At 48.0% G+C, this 21361-nt stretch overlaps 1 protein-coding gene across 1 annotated transcript in view; it reads left to right on the forward strand.

Annotated features, from left to right (window-relative positions):
* The first annotated feature begins 301 nt into the window (after window positions 1–301).
* The window catches only part of LOC122946143 (radixin-like), a 138543-nt gene continuing 117483 nt past the window's right edge, over window positions 302–21361 (forward strand). The window contains exon 1 of the mRNA XM_044305537.1: window positions 302–2050. Coding sequence (XP_044161472.1) covers window positions 314–2050 — 1737 coding nt within the window. The 5' untranslated portion in view covers window positions 302–313. The remainder of the gene's footprint in view (window positions 2051–21361) is intronic.

A 21361-nucleotide genomic window follows, 5' to 3' on the forward strand; every position in this document is an offset into this window, starting at 1 on the left:
TTTTTGCCCAAACATTTTTTTTTTATCAAAGACATGTAGAACAATAAATTTGGCGAAAAATTTATATATGGATGTAGTTTTTTTTGCAAAATTTTACACCTGAAAGTGAAAAATGTCATTTTTTGGCAAAAAATCGTTACATTTTGATTAATAACAAAAAAAGTAAAAATGTCAGCAGCAATAAAATACCACCAAATGAAAGCTCTATTAGTGAGAAGAAAAGGAGGTAAAATTCATTTGGGTGGTAAGTTGCATGACCAAGCAATAAACTGTGAAAGGAGTGTAGTGCCGAAGTGTAAAAAGTGCTCTGGTCATGAAGGGGGTTTCACCTAGCGGGGCTGAAGTGGTTAAAGGACGGGGCTCCCTCTCAGGAGCCGGGGGCTCGTGTCCGTTACAGGACGGGGCTCCCTCTCAGGAGCCGGGGGCTCGTGTCCGTTACAGGACGGGGCTCCCTCTCAGGAGCCGGGGGCTCGTGTCCGTTACAGGACGGGGCTCCCTCTCAGGAGCCGGGGGCTCGTGTCCGTTACAGGACGGGGCTCCCTCTCAGGAGCCGGGGGCTCGTGTCCGTTACAGGACGGGGCTCCCTCTCAGGAGCCGGGGGCTCGTGTCCGTTACAGGACGGGGCTCCCTCTCAGGAGCCGGGGGCTCGTGTCCGTTACAGGACGGGGCTCCCTCTCAGGAGCCGGGGGCTCGTGTCCGTTACAGGACGGGGCTCCCTCTCAGGAGCCGGGGGCTCGTGTCCGTTACAGGACGGGGCTCCCTCTCAGGAGCCGGGGGCTCGTGTCCGTTACAGGACGGGGCTCCCTCTCAGGAGCCGGGGGCTCGTGTCCGTTACAGGACGGGGCTCCCTCTCAGGAGCCGGGGGCTCGTGTCCGTTACAGGACGGGGCTCCCTCTCAGGAGCCGGGGGCTCGTGTCCGTTACAGGACGGGGCTCCCTCTCAGGAGCCGGGGGCTCGTGTCCGTTACAGGACGGGGCTCCCTCTCAGGAGCCGGGGGCTCGTGTCCGTTACAGGACGGGGCTCCCTCTCAGGAGCCGGGGGCTCGTGTCCGTTACAGGACGGGGCTCCCTCTCAGGAGCCGGGGGCTCGTGTCCGTTACAGGACGGGGCTCCCTCTCAGGAGCCGGGGGCTCGTGTCCGTTACAGGACGGGGCGCCTTCTCAGGAGCCGGAGGCTCGTGTCCGTTACAGGACGGGGCTCCTTCTCAGGAGCCGGAGGCTCGTGTCCGTTACAGGACGGGGCTCCCTCTCAGGAGCCGGGGGCTCGTGTCCGTTACAGGACGGGGCGCCTTCTCAGGAGCCGGGGGCTCGTGTCCGTTACAGGACGGGGCTCCCTCTCAGGAGCCGGGGGCTCGTGTCCGTTACAGGACGGGGCTCCCTCTCAGGAGCCGGAGGCTCGTGTCCGTTACAGGACGGGGCTCCCTCTCAGGAGCCGGAGGCTCGTGTCCGTTACAGGACGGGGCTCCCTCTCAGGAGCCGGGGGCTCGTGTCCGTTACAGGACGGGGCGCCTTCTCAGGAGCCGGGGGCTCGTGTCCGTTACAGGACGGGGCTCCCTCTCAGGAGCCGGAGGCTCGTGTCCGTTACAGGACGGGGCTCCTTCTCAGGAGCCGGGGGCTCGTGTCCGTTACAGGACGGGGCTCCCTCTCAGGAGCCGGAGGCTCGTGTCCGTTACAGGACGGGGCTCCTTCTCAGGAGCCGGAGGCTCGTGTCCGTTTCAGGACGGGGCTCCCTCTCAGGAGCCGGGGGCTCGTGTCCGTTACAGGACGGGGCTCCATCTCAGTCCCGCACTCGCTGCTTCTTCACAAGTTCGCCCGCGTTTACTGCCTGGGAGGAGGAGTCGGGTGCGGCGCCCTCGCTGTGTGTCATGCCTTGGGTGTGGTTACACCAGAGACTTCACTGTTCCGTTAGCAGGAGAATCACATTGTTACAGCGGCTCCCGGAGATACCGCCATCACCCTCCCCGTGTTATCCAGCCTTGGCTGTATGGAGAGAAGCTGATATCTACAAGGGACCAGTGCAAAGAAACTTCAGCCGCCACAATGCCAAAAACTGTGAGTGCCGCCCCTTCTCTCCGCACCCCCCTTCCTGTACTGCAACTGCGCGCGGTAGCCCCTTATTACTGTGCTCCATTATATAGTGATGCCATCCGACCCCATAGTGCCCTGTCTGAGTGCTGACCCCCCCCATAGTGCCCTGTCTGAGTGCTGACCCCCCCATAGTGCCCTGTCTGAGTGCTGACCCCCCATAGTGCCCTGTCTGAGTGCTGACCCCCCATAGTGCCCTGTCTGAGTGATGCCAACCCACCCTATAGTCCCCTATGTAGCTAACACCAGATGACCATATGCAATGGTTCATGTAGTGCTTGGCTGATGCCAGTCTCTCTACATCCCTCTTATTGGTGCTCTAAATAATGTAGGTTCTACATAAGTGCTGCCCATGGGTCATGTACATATGATGCCAGGGTCTGTGTAACTTACATTGGTCCTCTCACTAGAATGGCTGAATGCTGTGGGTCTTGGATCCTGATGTATCCATATACACATATAATGGCAGGTTTCTTGGCTCTACACGGGGGGCTCCTGTTACACCAAGGGCCACATGCAGTGTGTAGACCATGGTATGGTCGGAGATATACCGCGTGGCGACCACATGCATCATCCTCGTTCTGTGATACCTCAATGCGTCTTTAGAAATCAGGGCACGTAACGTATATGATGCCCCCAGAAGGGGTTAATGTCTCCATTAAATAATCCTACATTGATAGATATTTTGTATGGAGAGGTATATGGATCAGTGGTTCCACTGGCCCAGCTTGGGTCCCCAGAGGGTAACCGACCTGCCCTTTTTTGACAGATCCACACACATCACACATTTGGGCTTTTTAATTAGAGGGGTTTTCATGCAGATTGCAGGGTGTGGTGGTAGTAGTCTGTACTCAGATTCTCTTTTCAAGAAGTTGAAGCAACTTCCAATGGGTGTGAGTCGGGGTGTCTCCATACAAGCAGGAAGTGACCATTAACTGTTTGCTGTCCGTTAATAATGCTGTTACCCTTTTTTTTCTATCGCTTGGCACCCGTTTTATTGCAATCCGTGATTGTGAGATCCTGAAAAGGTCAATCGTTCAGTTTGTTTTACTTCTTACCCTTTTCTTGCAGAATTAAAGCACTGAACGTTGTGTTCACAAAAAATGATTTGGTTTAGCCTGTCTTTCTTAGGACGCCTTCACACTCGCACATTTCTGCGACTGAAAATCCGTTCCATTCATCAGAAAGGGGTTGTTTTGGTGAGAAGCACATGGATTTCTGCAAATCATTTCCATTCAGGTGAATGGAAGTGATTCTCTTACACTCAGTAGGAATTTTGCAAAAAATCTTGCGCGTGTGAAGGCGCCCTTATAGTTCTTGGCCTTTTTCAAGTAACAAAGATGGCCTTTGTACACCCACCAGTGTTCACAGAACAGATCTATTCAGTAAGACATCATCTGTTTCCATGAAGTGAGAAATCCCAATCTTAGGCCTCATGCACACGGTCTGCAAAACACGGATGGCGTCCGTTCGCGTTCCGCAATTTGCGGAACGGCACGGACAGCCTTCAATATAAATGCCTATTCTTGTCCGCAAAGCGCGGACAAGAATAAAACATGTTATATTTTTTTTTAGCGGGGCCCTGGAACGGAGCAACGGATGCGGACAGCACACAGAGTGCTGTCCGCATCTTTTGTGCCCCATTGAAGTGAATGGGTTATTATGTCTATCTGTTGCCCCCATACAGGAGCAACAAGAAGACATTACTGTATGGGGCCACAAGACATTATTATACTGATTGCAGAGGGGCTACAAATTGTTGTCCCATACAGTATGTCACCTTGTGGCCCCCTTATAGTATAGTTCCTAAGTCCAGACAGTATAATGTCTCCTGGTGGCCCCATGCAGTATAGTGAGTCTTGTGTTGTTTTTATCGGTCCGCAAAACGGGGTTCCGTTGTTCCGTGATCCGTTTCCGTGTGTCTTCCTTGATTTTTGGAGGATCACCAGACATGAAGGAAAGTGGAAAAAAAATCTAAGTCAAGTTTGCCTTGCAAATGATAGGAAAAAAAACTGACGCAGATCACGGCCGCGGATGCCAATCTTGTGTGCATCCGTGTTTTTTCACTAACCCATTGACTTGAATGGGTCTGCGAACTGTTGTCCGTAAAAAAAAAAAAAAAAAGGACAGGTCATATTTTTTTGACGGACTGAAAACACGGATCACGAACGCGGATGACAAACTGCATTATCCGAGTTTTCAACGGACCCATTGAAAGTCAATGGGTTCGCAGAAAATCGCGGAAAACTGAACAACTGACACGGAACACAACAACGGTCGTGGGCATGAGGCCTTAGACTTTTCCTGCCATTCATCAGCGCAGGACGCACTATGAACGGCACAGGCAGCGCACTGAATGCAGGCAGGCTATTATAGCTATTGATAAAGTACATGGAAGATATACTATATTGGACTGTAGTATTCAGGTTAAATTGCCGTGTTGGCAATTTAACCTTTTTTGCAATAAATAATGGGTTTTGGGTTGCAGTTTCGGCACTCATTCGGTAAAAGGTTCACCATCACTGCCTTAGGGCATTACGATGTGTCCCTTTCACACAAGCGAGTTTTCCACGCGGGTGCGATGTGTGACGTGAACGCATAGCACCCGCACTGAATCCTATTCCTGACCCATTAATTTAAATGTGTCTGTGTACATGAGCGTTGGTTTTTCACGCATCAGTTCTGCGTTGCGTGAAAATCGTAGCATGTTCTATATTCTGCGTTTTTCACGCAGCCCTGGCCCAATAGAAGTGAATGGGCCTGCGTGAAAAACGCATTGCAAGTGCGGGTGCAATGCGTTTTTGACTGATGGTTGCTAAGAGATGTTGTTTGTAAACCTTCAGTTTTTTTATCACGCGCGTGGAAAACGCATCAAAACCTATTGCACTCGCGCAGAAAAAACTGACTGAACTTGCTTGCAAAATAGTGCGAGTTTCACTGAACGCATTCGGACCTAATCCGTCACGCTCGTGTGAAAGAGGCCTAACAAGTTAATTTTCTACCTCCTAATATTCAAAATGCATTGTAACTGGATTTATAACAGATAAAACTTTTGCGAATGTCCGTCATATGCCTGCCCGCCTATCTATCTTTGTCTATCCATCCATCCACCCATAACTGCCATGTACCTGACACTGCACATGGAGAAGTGTCACATCGTCAGTATAATTCATCAATATTTAGCTACATGCACACGAACGTTGTTTCCTTCCGTGTCCTTTCAGTTATTTTTTTTTTGCGGATAGAATGCAGACCCGTTCATTTCAATTGGTCCGCAGAAAGTGTCCGCATCAGTATGTCCGTTCCCTAGCCCCGCAAAAAAAATAGAACATGTCCTATTCTTGTCCGCAAATTTTTTTTTTACGGATGGCATACAGATGTCATCTGTATATATATATTTTTTTACAGACCTTAAAAGACATACAGTTGTGTGCATGTAGCCTTTCGCTTCATGCAAACAACCGTAGCAGGTCCGTGCCCATATTAAGGCCCTGAAACAGCGGATAGCAATTTACGAGCATTAGTAGTGTGCGCATCGTCTCTCGGATGGCGACCCATTTACTTGAATGGATCCGCAATCTGGAAGTTACAGTGTGGTGTGGACCATGGGCACGGCCAGGGCACGTCGTGTGCATAAGGCTTTTTTAAGCCAAAACCGGGAGTGGGACCAGCAGAGAAAAATAATAATGGACAGATTTGTGCTTCCTGTATTTTGGCTCTTGGTTTGGCTCAGAAATATTGATGGAAATTGCTGACCACGTGAAAGTGGCCATAGACCACTCCTAAGCCTCATTCACACGTCAGTGTTTTTGGTCAGTGATTTTCATCAGTGATTGGCCTCATGCACACAACCGTTTTTGTGGTCCGCACCCGAGCCGCATTTTCTTGCGGCTCGGGTGTAGACTCATTCACTTCAATGGGGCCGCAAAAGATGTGGACAGCACTCCTTGTGCTGTCCGCATCTGTTGCACCGTTCCGTGGCCCCGCAAAAACAGGTAATAGGGTACAACAGGGTTAAAGGGAACCTGTCACCGGGATTTTGTGTATAGAGCTGAGGACATGGGCTGCTAGATGGCCGCTAGCACATCCGCAATACCCAGTCCCCATAGCTCTGTGTGCTTTTATTGTGTAAAAAAAACTATTTGATACATATGCAAATTAACCTGAGATGAGTCCTGTACGTGAGATGAGTCAGGGACAGGACTCATCTCAGGTTAATTTGCATATGTATCAAATCGTTTTTTTTACACAATAAAAGCACACAGAGCTATGGGGACTGGGTATTGCGGATGTGCTAGCGGCCATCTAGCAGCCCATGTCCTCAGCTCTATACACAAAATCCCAGTGACAGGTTCCCTTTAAGCAGAACAATAAGTCAGTTTACCAGATATGAGTCCTTTGGGTTGTGATGAGTTCTTCGCTGTATTGACATTGGTGGCAGTGATGTCAGTCGGTTGCAGGATCCTCTAAACACATGACACGATGTGAGCCCCCCCTCTCAGAGAAAAGACACGCCCGCTTGCTGGCACAAGCCTTTTAAACTGTAGCCGGCGCCTCCACTTCCCGCCTCTGGGAAGGGCCCCCCCCCCCCCTCCCTGCTGATCCTGGCAGCCCAATGACCCACAAAACCCTTTAGGGTTCATGGCTTCAGACCAGAAGGTCACAGGGAGATGGTTCTGGGACCAACAGACCCGCCTGGTTTCCGGCTACAAGTGGAGTCCAAGCATGGTACCATTATTAAGTTCCTGTGGGGAGATATGTATATCTCCCTTCCCTAGGCTCCGCCAGACTATGACTATGGGCCTGTTCATCGTGGCCACAGGGACACAAATATGTATCCGGTTTGCGCCTGGGATGGCCGGGCGATTCCTTATGAATCGCTAGTTCCATGCTGTCTGCTAGATTTGAACTGGGGAATGGCTTAGACCTCCTGCAGAGAGCTCTTTCCTGCTCCTTTAGCTGGGGTTCCTGGCTGGCTGAATGGAAGTGTAAAAAGTTGTAAATGCTGGTGGGCTGCTAGAGGTCCTCCGCCATCTGCTGGCTTTGAAGCAGGGCTCCCCTGTGGAGCTTACTACCTCTGCTACCTTTCAGCTGGTGTGGGGACATGGCTGACAGTAAATATTAATCCATATTCCTCACATTCCTGTGTTTCCCCATGCGCCCATACGCATCTCTCTGGTGGCGAATGGCAAAGTGGTAAAGCTGGAGCGCCAGGCTCCTGCGAACCCACCTCCCATTCGTTCCTGACCAATGGAGTTACGCTGACTGGTTATGACACTGAGGCCCAATTACTGGCATCAGTCGGTACTATAAAAGGCCGCGTGAAGTCAGCTGCCTGTAGTACCGAGAAGCTGGAAAGGGCGCCCCTTAGTGCCTGGAAGGCCGTCTCGCAGTCGTTTGTCCAGTCGACTGCGGAGGGCAGCTTTTTCCTGGTGCGGTCTGTCAGGGGCCTCGCCAAGCTACTATAGTTGGGCACGAACCCCCTATAGTACCTGCCGATGCCCAGGAAGGACATCACCCGGTGCTTGTCCCGGGGGTGAGCCAGGATGCGCAGGCATCCACTCTCCCGGGTTCCGGTTCCAAAGCTTCACCGCCTACCCGGGGCCCCTTGCTTATGCCCAGCTGGCACTTTCCTGGTGTAAGGGTCAAGCCTACCTGGCAGATCTGCCTGAGCATCTGTGCCAGATGCTCTAGGGGATCCTCCCATGTAGGACGGAAGATGACAATGACCTCCAGGTACACGGCCGCGTACCCTTCGAGTCCCTTAAGCAGCTTCACCATCCGCTTAGAAGTGGTAGGTGCATACTCCATGCCCAACGGCATCTCCTTCAGGGCGTTTTGGTGAACAGTTCCCAGAAGGGGTGGCATACCGGGAGGGCACCTGCCTCCCGCTCATGATGCGCCTGCATCAGGTTCACAGGGAAGGCCTTCTGCCTTCCTCAGGCATGGTCCAGGGTGACCAAGGTACATCCTGGCATTGAGCCGCTGGTGCGCGAGATACGGGCCCTTCCAGGCCGCCTGAAGCTTATCCTGAGGTACGAGAACCAGTATCCACGCTTGCTGACCCACCTGGTGGGTCCTCTCGCAAGCCATCTGGTCGTACCCCTGCTTCTGGTCAGTCTGGGCCTGGCCCATACTGTCATGCACCAACCGCGACAAGGCCTGCGCCTTTTCTCACTCGATGACAAACACCCCATAGGTGGCTACGTCTCCCATCCAGGCCTCTGTCTTAGCAGCTCCTGGGTATCTGGTCACTGGAATTTCCTGCGCAACCCACAGAAACTTCACCGTGAACGGATAAGGTACCACAAAGTGTCGGTCCTTAGGCCACGCCTCTGGTGAGCCCCGCTGGACTGTTTTCCAGCACAACCGTCCTTGGTCCCAGACCGCTCTCTGGAGATCTGAGTCCAAGGGAGGCCATGTCACATGCTACGTGAGAGCTTTCAATCTGGCGCTAGCCCCTAATGCCACCTGAAACCCCTGGTGGGATGTGGTCAGATTAGACAAGACTGCCACATCCTCTGTCAGTTCTATCTGCCGGTCCCTAGGCTACTCCTTCAGTGAGCCCTGCTGGACCGTGACCCGGTACAGCCGTCTTTGGTCCCAGACCACCCGCTCAAGGTCTGAGTCCGAGGGAGGCTGTGCCGCCTGCTCCTTGAGAGCATTCATGCCCTGACCTCATTTGCATCCTCCTCCCCTGCAGCTGTCTGCCCCCTGCTTGTCCTCTCAGTAGCCACACCTGAGGACAACAGGTTCCAGCATGCTTGCCCTTGGGCCTTAGCACAGCTGGCGGGGTTACCCCTCCTCACTGAGGGGAGAGGTACACATTACATCCCCATCAACAGGCATGTTAGGTACATTAACAGTATCAACAGGGGTAGACATGGCATCACATTCTGGGGGATCGGACCTCAGGTGTCAGCGGCCACGTACTTAAACATAAGACCCCCCCAGGTCTGTCCCCAGCAATACACTGGCAGGGATATTTGAGGATACCCCCACCTCCCTTACTCTTCGAAAAGTTCAGGCAGTACCAGAGTCATCTCAGTGCCGGTGTCTCTAAGTCCCATGGCCATGGCCTGGCCCACGGTGATCGGTTGAAAATTGTCAAGGGACATCCCACCACCCACACACAACACAGTGGAAGGTTTCTGGGTTGATGACTGGGGTGGGTCCCTCGGGCACTGGGGACACATGGCCTTGAAGTGTCCTGGCTGTTTACACAGGTGGCAAAGTCGGTGTTCTCCCACCGACGTGGGAAGTAAAGCCGGGGCCAGTGCCCATTTGGGTCTAGGGTCAGGGGCAGAGTGTGTCTTAACCCCTCTCCAGCTGACAGGTTTCCGGGCATCTGAAGTCCTGGTGTATTCATCGGGCAGGGCTGCTGTTGCTGAGGCCCCCTTTGTCTTCTGGTCGCGGAGGTACTGCTGGAGGTCCTCTGGGCAATTCCACAAGAACTGCTCTGTGGCAATGAGCTCCTTCAGCTGCTGTACGGTGGTGAGCTCCAATCCTGTGGTCCATTGGTCGACCGCTCTCGCCAAGGCCCGCATGTGATCGGCCCAGCTCTGGGTAGAACCCCTCTGCAAACTACTGAGTTTTTTTCTGGTATGTCTCAAGGGTCAGGTTGTACTGCCGGACCAGAGCATGCTTGATGTCCTCATAGCTCAGGATGGTCTCGCTGGGCAGGTACCCAAAGATTTCAAGGGTTTTTCCCTTGAGACGTGGCATCAGGAATCTGACCCAGTGGTCCTCCGGCAGCTGGTACTGATGGCAGGCTGTCTTAAATGCCAACAAAAAGGTGTCCAGGTCCCCATCTTTGTCCAGCAGGGGGAAGTCCTCCGCCTGCAGTTTTGGAATCCGGATCTCTGGAGACTCGCATCGGGCTGCTGGAGTTGGAGCTGGAACACTTGCAGCTGATGCTCACGCTTGGCCTGCTCGCGTTGTTCTGCAGTTTGCTCACAACGTTATTCCTTCTCCCTGGCTGTGAGTGGTCTGCTCTGATTGGATTGCGCTCACAGCCAGGGAGGAGGCGGCACCCACAGCAGAAGACTGTCTCCACCCCGTTGCAAAGTTATAGCGTGCCAAAATATCGGGGGACCACAGCGGACGAACGGTAGAAGGGGGGAGAAACAAAAACAAACACCCATGGCATCAGTGGGGGTCACCCTACAAGGTAATACTGTGAGGAATATGGATTAATATTTACTGTCAGCCATGTCCCCACACCAGCCATCAGCTGAAAGGTAGCAGAGGTAGTGTGCTCCACAGCGGGGGGGGGGGGGGGGGGGGCATGCTTCAAAGCCAGCAGATGGCGGAGGACCTCTAGCAGTCCACCAGTGTTTACAACTTTTCACACTTCCATTCAGGCAGCCAGGAACACCAGCTAATGGAGCAGGAAAAATCTCTCTGCAGGAGGTCTACGCCATTCCCCAATTCAATCAAATCTAGCAGACAACAGGAATTACGAATCGCCTGGCCATCACAGGCGCAAACCGGATACATATTTCTGTCCCTGTGGCCACGATAAACAGGGCCGTGGTCATAGTCTGGTGGTGGGAGGCCAGGAAAGGGAGATATACATTATCTCCCCAAAGGAACGAAATAACAGTACCATGCTTGGACTCCACTCCACCAGGTCACAGGGAGATGGTTCTGGGACCAACAGACCCGCCTAGGTTCCAGCTAACATTGAGCTGCCTGGACCAGCAGGGAGGGGGCCGGCTACAGTTTAAAAGGCTTGTGCCAGCAAGCGGGCGTGTCTTTTTCTCTGAGGGGGGGGGTCACATCGTGTCATGTGTTTAGAGGAACCTGCAACCGGCTGACATCACTGCCACCAATGTGAATACAGCTAAGAACTCCTCACAACCCAAAGGACTTATTGTTCTGCTTAACCCTGTTGTACCCTATTTACCTGTATTTGTAACCTCAGACCACTACATATTCTTAGTGTGTATAGTGCTATTTCTAGTGAGCCCTTAAAGCGATTAAATATATAATTTAATCTTGTGCTGTCTTGTATCACTAATACCAACGTCCGTGTCTCGGCCTAGCAATACGCTACCGCCGGTTGGTTTCTTACCCTATACAGGTCCTTCTCAAAAGATTAGCATATTGTGATAAAGTTCATTATTTTCTGTAATGTACTGATAAACATTAGACTTTCATATATTTTAGATTCATTACACACCAACTGAAGTAGTTCAAGCCTTTTATTGTTTTAATATTGATGATTTTGGCATACAGCTCATGAAAACCCAAAATTCCTATCTAAAAAAATTAGCATATCATGAAAAGGTTCTCTAAACGAGCTATTAACCTAATCATCTGAATCAACTAATTAATTCTAAACACCTGCAAAAGATTCCTGAGGCTTTTAAAAACTCCCAGCCTGGTTCATTACTCAAAACCGCAATCATGGGTAAGACTGCCGACCTGACTGCTGTCCAGAAGGCCATCATTGACACCCTCAAGCAAGAGGGTAAGAGACAGAAAGAAATTTCTGAACGAATAGGCTGTTCCCAGAGTGCTGTATCAAGGCACCTCAGTGGGAAGTCTGTGGGAAGGAAAAAGTGTGGCAGAAAACGCTGCACAACGAGAAGAGGTGACCGGACCCTGAGGGAGATTGTGGAGAAGGACCGATTCCAGACCTTGGGGGACCTGCGGAAGCAGTGGACTGAGTCTGGAGTAGAAATATCCAGAGCCACCGTGTACAGGCGTGTGCAGGAAATGGGCTACAGGTGCCGCATTCCCCAGGTCAAGCCACTTTTGAACCAGAAACAGCGGCAGAAGCGCCTGACCTGGGCTACAGAGAAGAAGCACTGGACTGTTGCTCAGTGGTCCAAAGTACTTTTTTCGGATGAAAGCAAATTGTGCATGTCATTCGGAAATCAAGGTGCCAGAGTCTGGAGGAAGACTGGGGAGAGGGAAATGCCAAAATGCCTGAAGTCCAGTGTCAAGTACCCACAGTCAGTGATGGTCTGGGGTGCCATGTCAGCTGCTGGTGTTGGTCCACTGTGTTTTATCAAGGGCAGGGTCAATGCAGCTAGCTATCAGGAGATTTTGGAGCACTTCATGCTTCCATCTGCTGAAAAGCTTTATGGAGATGAAGATTTCATTTTTCAGCACAACCTGGCACCTGCTCACAGTGCCAAAACCACTGGTAAATGGTTTACTGACCATGGTATTACTGTGCTCAATTGGCCTGCCAACTCTCCTGACCTGAACCCCATAGAGAATCTGTGGGATATTGGGAAGAGAAAGTTGAGAGACGCAAGACCCAACACTCTGGATGAGCTTAAGGCCGCTATCGAAGCATCCTGGGCCTCCATAACACCTCAGCAGTGCCACAGGCTGATTGCCTCCATGCCACGCCGCATTGAAGCAGTCATTTCTGCAAAAGGATTCCCGACCAAGTATTGAGTGCATAACTGAACATAATTATTTGAAGGTTTACTTTTTTGGTATTCAAAACACTTTTCTTTTATTGGTCGGATGAAATATGCTAATTTTTTTAGATAGGAAATTTGGGGTTTTCATGAGCTGTATGCCAAAATCGTCAATATCAAAACAATAAAAGGCTTGAACTACTTCAGTTGTGTGTAATGAATCTAAAATATATGAAAGTCTAATGTTTATCAGTACATTACAGAAAATAATGAACTTTATCACAATATGCTAATTTTTTTAGAAGGACCTGTATAATCCCGTTAGCGGGCTTATATCTCACAAAAAACTGGTGACAATCTTCCCAGGCTGAGAACTCACTGTTTCACTGGGGCAGTGAAAAGGCTCTCTCAGCTTGTTGCCGCTCTGTGCCCATGTGGACAGGAGGAGTCTGTGAAAACTGTACCAAGAATGACCTTACCCGCTCCTCCAGGAGGATGTAACGTCACGCCTTGGTAACTAGTGACCATACCTTATCTCGTGAGCTCGCAGACTTGGACGGCACATGGCACTGCAGCCACTCCTCCAGACAGCAGGACTTCAGCTTCTCTCCAGAAGTCCCACGATTCATGCGCATGCCTTGTTTTGCTGCGCAGAGCCGCGAGACTTCGAGACAGATTGGGGGCGCGCGCTGGACGCATTATCGGCAAGGTTAGATGTAGGTTTTGGAATTTTTTTAGAAAAATTTCAAGATTTGCTTCTAAACTTCTAAGCCTTCTAACATCCCCCCAAAAAAGAAAATGTAAGTTACAAAATGATCCAAACATGAAGTAAACATATGGGAAATGTAAATGTAAAGTAATAACTATTTAGGAGGTATGAGTACAATAAAGGAATTCAAGAGGGGCCTGGATGTATTTCTGGAGTGTAATAATATTACAGGCTATTGCTACTAGAGAGGGGTCGTTGATCCAGGGAGTTACTCTGATTGGAGTTGGGAAGGAATTTTTATTCCCCTAAAGTGAGGAAAATTGGCTTCTACCTCACGGGTTTTTTGCCTTCCTCTGGATCAACTTGCAGGATGACAGGCCGAACTGGATGGACAAATGTCTTTTTTCGGCCTTATGTACTATGTTACTATGTATCACATTCCGTTTTAAAAGCAGAGAAATAGAAATTTGGAAAGTTGCGAATTTTTCTAAATTTTGGTATATTTATTTTCTATAAATAAAAATGAAATATTTTGACTTAAATTTACCACTGTTCTGAGTACAATATGTGACGAGAAAACAATCTCAGAATGGCTTGGTTAAGTAAAAGCGTTTTAAAGTTATCACCACATAAAGTGACACATGTAAGATTAGCAAAAACTGTCCTGGTCCTTAAGGTGAAAAATGCCAGGATCCTTAAGGGGTTAAATAAATGTGCATGGTCACTAAGGGGTAATACTTTGCTGCATCTACCAGTTCAATACTGTGTATGTTGACACACTGCCACCCTTTCTCCTTAGCTGCAGCACGGAGAAAAAGACGGACACTTTGCACTTTAGGGTTCATTCCCATCACTGTTTAGCTTTCTGTTCTTCTGATCCGTCAGAAGAGAGAGATGAAAAAAAACAAAACCCTGATGCTGTTGCATCAGTTATGCATAGGATACATTTTTTTTTTTTTTTACATGATACATTAAAGAAATGGATCCTGTTGCATCAGTTTGAGCCATTTCCATCTCAGATCCGTTTTGTTTCCGTCTTAAAAAAACAAACAAAAAAAACCTGCAAAAAACGGATCTCTGATGGAAATGGCTCAAACGGATGAGAACTGATGCAACAGGATCCTGTGTGTTTTTTTTTTTTTTTTTTTTTTTTTTTTATACCCCCCCCCCCCCATCCCCCCTCCGTCTCTTCTTCTGACGGATCAGAAGAATGGAAAGCTAAACTGTGATGTGAATGCACCCTTACTTGTATGTGTGCCGAGGTGTGTGTCTACTACTATTGCGGAATCACTCCTAGCAGTGAGCACCACCTTAATACCAGGTTGCCGACCAGGATTTTCTGTACGGATGTTGTCAGTATGTTAATACCAAGCCAGGGTTATGTTTGTTGTGTGAGGAAAGCCGTTCTGTCCGCCACCAAACCATGTGTCCTTTAACAATCTGATTATTAAAGGGGTTCTCCAGGATTTACATATTGGTCACCCATCCTCAGGATAGGTCATCAATATGAAATAGTCAAGGGTCCGACTCCCAGCACCTCTCTCCATCAAAGCACTAAATATCTCAATAGGCCATCAATATCTAAATCCCAGTAAACCCCTTTGATGGCTGAGCAGGTTTGGAGTCAGATTTTTTTGGCAAAGTATCATTTTAGTGCTGAAAGTTCTCTGTGCAGACTCAGTTTCAGGAGCCTATGCAAGAGGGGACACCTATGGATAAATCTAAATGCGATTCTCATCATATATCTTTGTATTGAAGGTATACAGGAGCAGGGGCGTAACTACCATAGCGGCAGACCAGGTGACTGCTATGGGGCCCAGGGCAAGAGGGGGCCCAGTTGTAGTTGGGATTATCTCCTACTGGAGGTGAAAACTTGGTCAGGACTCTACCCTCTGAAGGAACAACTTTTAGCAAATGAGGCAAGGGCCATTGAAAAGGGGTTAGGGCCTGGTTTGATCCTTGCTATGGGGCCCTAACTTCTCGATGTACGCCACTGTACAGGAGTATAGTATAGGCGTACATACAGTTGTGTGCATGGTAGAACTCCACCTCATATGTCTCAACCCTGATCACATGAAGCATGTAGGCTTTAGAAACAACTTAGGCTACTTTCACATTGGCGTTTCGGTTTCCATTTGTGAGATCTGTTCAGGGTTCTCACAAGCGGTCTAAAACAGATCAGTTTGGCCCTAATGCATTCTGAATGGATAAGGATCCGCTCAGAATGCGCCAGTTTGCCTCCATTCCGCGTTGGAGGCAGACACAAACGCTGCTTGCAAAACTGAGCCAAACAGATCCGTTCTGACACACAATGTAAGTCAATGGGGACGGATCCATTTTCAATGACACAATCTGGCACAATAGAAAACTGATCCGTCCTCCATTGACTTTCAATGGTGTTCAAGACTGATCTGTCTTGGCTATGTCAAAGATAATACAAACGGATCCGTTCTGAACGGATGCAGATGGTTGTATTATCTGAACGGATCCGTCTGTGCAGATCCATGATGGATCCGCACCAAACACGAGTGTGAAAGTAGCCTTATTTCCACCCCTGGCCTTTCCTGCCTCGTTTTCCTAGGGAAGGAGAGACCACTTTCTTACATAGGGGTTTACTCTTAAAGGGGTTGTGTCACTGTAGCAAGTGGCATTTATGATGTAGGGGAAGTTAATACAAGCCACCTACTAATGTATTTTAGTCCTCTGCTGCATAATGGAAACGGTACGATCTGTTATGCAGGCCATAGACTTCTATTATGACGGAATGCCTTTAAAGGCGTTCCGTTATGCATTCCATCATAGAATTGCGTTATGGTCCGTGGTAATGGAATCCATAGTGCAATTCTGCTTTTACCACCAAACGAAGCTTGAACGAATTTCATAACCTCTCCCTGGCTCTGATTGGATCGCACTCACAGCAGAAGACTGAATCTCCTCCCCGTTGCGAGTTTTATGCTCATTTATAATACAGCGCACTAAATCATCGGGGGGCCACAGCAGACGGGGTGGGGGGGGTTAAAAAAAATATATATATACACCCATGCAGTCAGTGTGGCCTGCCCTACAAGGTAATACCATAATTAGCCTATGTCAAAACTGATGAAAGATCTGTAAGTGCTCCGCGCTGTACCCTCGTGTACAGACTTGACACGCTGGGAGCGTAATAAAACCCTAGCCAAAAACGCTTCCGTTCAAGCTGAAGCAGGCTTTTACCTCTGCTCTGTATGCAATCGCCCACGAACAAGACTCCTAGCTCTTTAGCAAGAAGAATTTGAAACTGTAAAAGAAAAAAGATCCACAGAGCAGACAGGCGATGTCATTTTCCAACCCTTACCATGACTTTGTGTGACCATCACTTCCTGCTGTAGAAATCATTGTCTACCCATCTCATAACGGAAGGAAGTGTCAGTGGGGGAGGTGGCAGCCATCACGCTGCTTCAACTCTAGAAGAGTTTACCTAAAACATAAGAAGTTATAAACGCGAGCCGAGTCCTGTGTAGGGGGTCACTCGGGGCAGGCAGCAGCCAAGAACAGCCGTGTTCGCACTGTGCTCGGCCTCCACGCTTCCTGTGCTGGGAGTATATGCCAAGAAAGTGATCATAGGCCCTCCTGACATGTTTATTTCAGTAATGACAAATCTGGAGCATCTTTTTATTTAACTCCTCTGTTAGGCCTGTTTCACACTGGTATTTACTCGTTCCGGCATGGGAAGAGCCTGCTGGATCCGCACTACAGTGTACACCCGATATTTGTCCCTCCGCCTCTCGGCATATTTGCCGTGCTCGGCAGGATTTACAACTCCCCATTATAGTGAATGGGGCCGTGCGGACCTCCGGCAGCACACGGGTGTACACCGTAGTACGGGTCGGCAGGCTGTTCCCCTGCTGGAACAAGATAAACGCCAGTGTGCAAGAAGCCTTAGGGTCCATTCACACATCCGCAATTCTGTTCAGCATTCTGCGGAATGGAATTGTGGACCCATTAATTTCTTTGAGGCCGCAGGATGTGCGGCCTGGATCCGGAAAATTGCAGACCCGCACTTCTGAAAAAAGTAGAACATGTCCTATTCTTGTCCGCAATTGCGGACAAGAATAGGCATTTTCTATTAAGTGCCGGCGATGTGCGGTCCGCAAAATGCGGAACGCACATTGCAGGTGTCCGTGTTTTGCGGATCCACAAAACTCTTACGGGCGTGTGAATGGACCCTTAGCTGGAGTGCTGGAGGTTGCTGACCCCTGATTTGGGTAGTAGGAGTTCATGAGTGATGAAGTTGGAAACCATCAGCAGATATTGCAGACTAAATGCAAGGGCAATGACTCACGGGGACAAAACAATCTAGGTTTGCATGTGCCCAGTGGTCTTTTAGCTTCTTATGTGTTCTTTGTGAGCTGGGGGTTTCAGCAGTGACTCGAGAAGTGGTGGGTATGAGTAATGCTCGTATTCCTGCCACACCTTATGTTTCACTGCCTGCATCCGGCCCTCAGACAGCAGAGTGTGAACTAGAAAAATAAAAAGGCCTTAAAGGCGCAGATCTCGATGGAATTTTAAGAAATAAATGAAATGGATATTACATATCTGTATACACAGGTTTCCAGAGGATTTTCTAACTACTCCTGTATGTCAGTATGAAACTTAGAATGCTTATCTTTGAAAGATATGCCTATAGGACAGTGATGGCTAACCTCCAGCTGTGATGAAACAACAACTCCTAGCATGCTCCATTTATTTCTGAGAACAGCCAAGCAAGTGTACATCTTGCCGGAGGTTAGCCATCACAGCTATAGGACATGCATTCCTTTGGTTGTTCTGTCCTCAGGATAGGTCAAACACAAAAATCAATAACGTGTACGTTTTTCACTGTCCCTATTCTGTCCATACCCCTATGGAGTAGCATATACAGACCGTGTTTCTAGCGATATCCTTTACATGCTGCAGGGATGACGATAACGAACATCACTAGAGAGAAATATCTACCAGATTTCTGACATTTGGAAAATATGCATTAGCTTTAGAAATTGGTCATAACTTATGTAATTTCCAATACTTGAATGGGAAAGTTGGCTGGTGCTTTGCCGCAGTCTTACATTTCTTTAACACTTGCAGCATTGAATCTAGACACATGTGGTATGTACAGTATGAACATCTTAGATTAGCACTCCCACAATTATTTTTTTTCCCCCTCTGGCCCATTAGAAAGATACAAAATGTAAACTGTAGTGAAGGTAATCTTCTTACTGGTGACTGTATCTGTGGGTTATAACCTCCCTTCTGATCCTCTGCTGTGTCATGTGACCAGCACTCTGATCTTCAACAGGACAGGAAATCAGTTTCTCTATTCATTCCAATGAGCTTGACATTGATGCTCCCATAAGAATACTTACAGAAACTGACTTCCTGTCCACATATAACGGTACTTTCACACTTGCGGCAGAGGATTCCAGCAGGCAGTTCCATCGCCTGATCTGTCTGACAAATGCATTGAAATGCCGGATCCGTCTCTCCGGTGTCATCCGGAAAAACGGACCCAGCATTTTTATCTATTTTTTTCTTTCTTTTTTTTTAACTTTTTTTTTTTTTTTGCGGTCTGAGCATGCGCAGACCGCAAAAGTGGATCAGTTTTGCCGGAACACTCGGGCTGGATCCAGCATTAATGCATTTCAGTGGGAAAAAATGCTGGATCCGTCATTCCGGCAAGTGTTCCGGAATTTTGGACTGAGATAATACTGCAGCATGCATGTTCACCTCCACAGTATGAGGATGAGCAATGGCTGCTGCTATTGCTCGTCCCCATTGACAATCACTGTTCCTGGGCAGCAGAGTGCGGTTTAGACAGCATGATCTGTTGCCCAGGAGCGATGATTGAGGTGTCTGCACCTCAGATCATTTCACCCGATGAATGAGTGTTTCACTGTCCAGATAGGAAGAACAAGTGATTTTTGATTCCATTTCACCTGCTTTAGTGCAAATGAAAGTGATAACAAGTGCACCAGGAGGCGACAGCAAAGCAACTAACTTATCCTTTCTTTTCTTTTTTTTTTTTTTTTTTTTTTTTAAATAAGATCATTTTTATTAATAGCTTTTGATATATACCATTAAAGTACATTTTATACAATCAAGTAAGAATTTTGTCTACATATTGGTTTCACAGGAATACCAAGAATAAACTTCCTATTAGATAGTGTAAACATTTAAAAATATATTATAGCAGTGCCCTAAAACCCAACTCCCAAAGCACCCGAACCCCCTCCCCCACATTTCAGCGTTGACCGACCATTTGAGAATTAACCAATATTGCTCATCCATCGATTCCAGAGCCTTTCAAATTTTTGAGGACAAACCCGTTTCAAGAAAACAGTTTTCTCATACGTCAGTATCGTGTTTACTTTATTTCGGAACTCATCCAACCTCGGGGAACATGCTTGAATCCAATGTAATGCTATAAGTTTCCTGGCTACATAGGATAGCAGTGGCAAGGCTATTATATCTGTCTCCTCCTCTCCAATCTTGGTCATATATCCCAAGAGGCGTATTTTAGGCTCCCAAAGGACTCTTATTAAGAAGGCTCTGTGAATTGGATCTAGTACACCCATCTTGAAACTATCCAGTCTTGAGCACTGCCACAAAATGTGTAATAAATCTTCTGGTTCCATCTGACATCTTGGACATTTTGCATCAGCTCTGATACCTATACAATGTGAAAATACATAGGGTTTTATCAACCCTATGTATGATAAACAGTTGCGATCATTTCCCACTTTCACTCAGTGACGTTTTTGGTATGGCCTCTAAGATGTCCTCCCGTTGCTCTTTGGTTATCTCACCTACATCTTTCTCCCACCCTCTCATTCTGGATAATCGATGTGACTCCAGGCATTTATCTAAGAGCATTTGATAAATTGTGGATATTAGTCCCTTTTTATCACCTCTCCTGACCATTAATTGTAAGGTGGTATCTCTTTGGATCACAACACTACTGTTTTTGACCATAGCGTTAAATGTGAGCCTTAGGCCTCATGCACACGTCAGTGATTTAATTTGGCTTCAGTGGTCCGTGTCCGATTTTGCTTCAGTTGTGTTTCCCTTCTTTTTTTTTTTGTGTCTGACAGGGGGAAAAAAAGGAAGGTTAATGAAAAGTGTAATTTTATTGCACCATGGTCTTGTAGAAAAAAACGGACACGGATGACATACCAGTTGTGCATCCGTTTTTTATTTTTTTTACGGACCCATTGACTTGAATGGGTCCGTCCTCCGTTTTCCACTGATAAGAATAGGACAGGTTATATTTTTTCGACTGACTAGAATCACGGATAACGGACGCGGAGAAAAAACGGAGGACTATCAGTTTTTTGGACCTCCGCTAAACTGTGAAAAATGACGGAACGGATTCGGATGCACACAACGGTCGTGTGCATGAGGCCTTATTTGCAAGTATTGATAGAAGCTGGCTCTTGGTAGACCATAGAGCTCCTGTAGGTTGGTAAATGTTCTAAGCACCCCCTTGTCTAACAGGTCGCTCAATCTGGTCACTAGTTTGTTTTGCCAAATTTGGAAGCCCTTCAAAGGGAGAAGTTCAGGAAGCATGTGGTTATTCCATAAGGGAATAAACTCTGTGACTCCAATAGCTCCTCTAAATTGTTTAGACTTTTCCCATACTTTCCTCATCAGCCACACAAGTGGATTACGCTCATCCACTAGCGGTATTCCAGACCCCTCTAGCACCCACAGGAGCTCTCTTCCACCCATTTTATGATGTGATATCTTGGTTTCCACCAGCATGTCACAGATGCAGATGGTCTTTGCGACCCAATTACGTCTTATTTATGTGCTGTATATGTATTTAAAATTTCACTTTTATTTATTTTACTTAAAACACACATTCAGACATTATAGACTTTTTTTTTTTTTAAATCTCAGTGGTGCGCTGGCAGGTTATTAATTTCTTCATATTCCATTTACTATCTGTGTTTCTTTCCATCAGTGTACTAAGGGTTAATGTGCAAGGTACCCTTGACTATATACACTCTCGGGCTGGCAGACACTATTCAAAACTTTCCTTATTATTTTATTAGCTCAATGTGTTAAGTTCTTAACTGCCACTCAAGCGTTTTTTCCTAAGGTCCAGTTGCACTCCTCACTATACTATGTATATTGCTCTTATTAGCGCTCTCTGCCTGCCACCACTGAATC

The sequence above is a fragment of the Bufo gargarizans genome, chromosome 9 (assembly GCF_014858855.1).
Source record: "Bufo gargarizans isolate SCDJY-AF-19 chromosome 9, ASM1485885v1, whole genome shotgun sequence".
Taxonomy (NCBI): domain Eukaryota; kingdom Metazoa; phylum Chordata; class Amphibia; order Anura; family Bufonidae; genus Bufo; species Bufo gargarizans.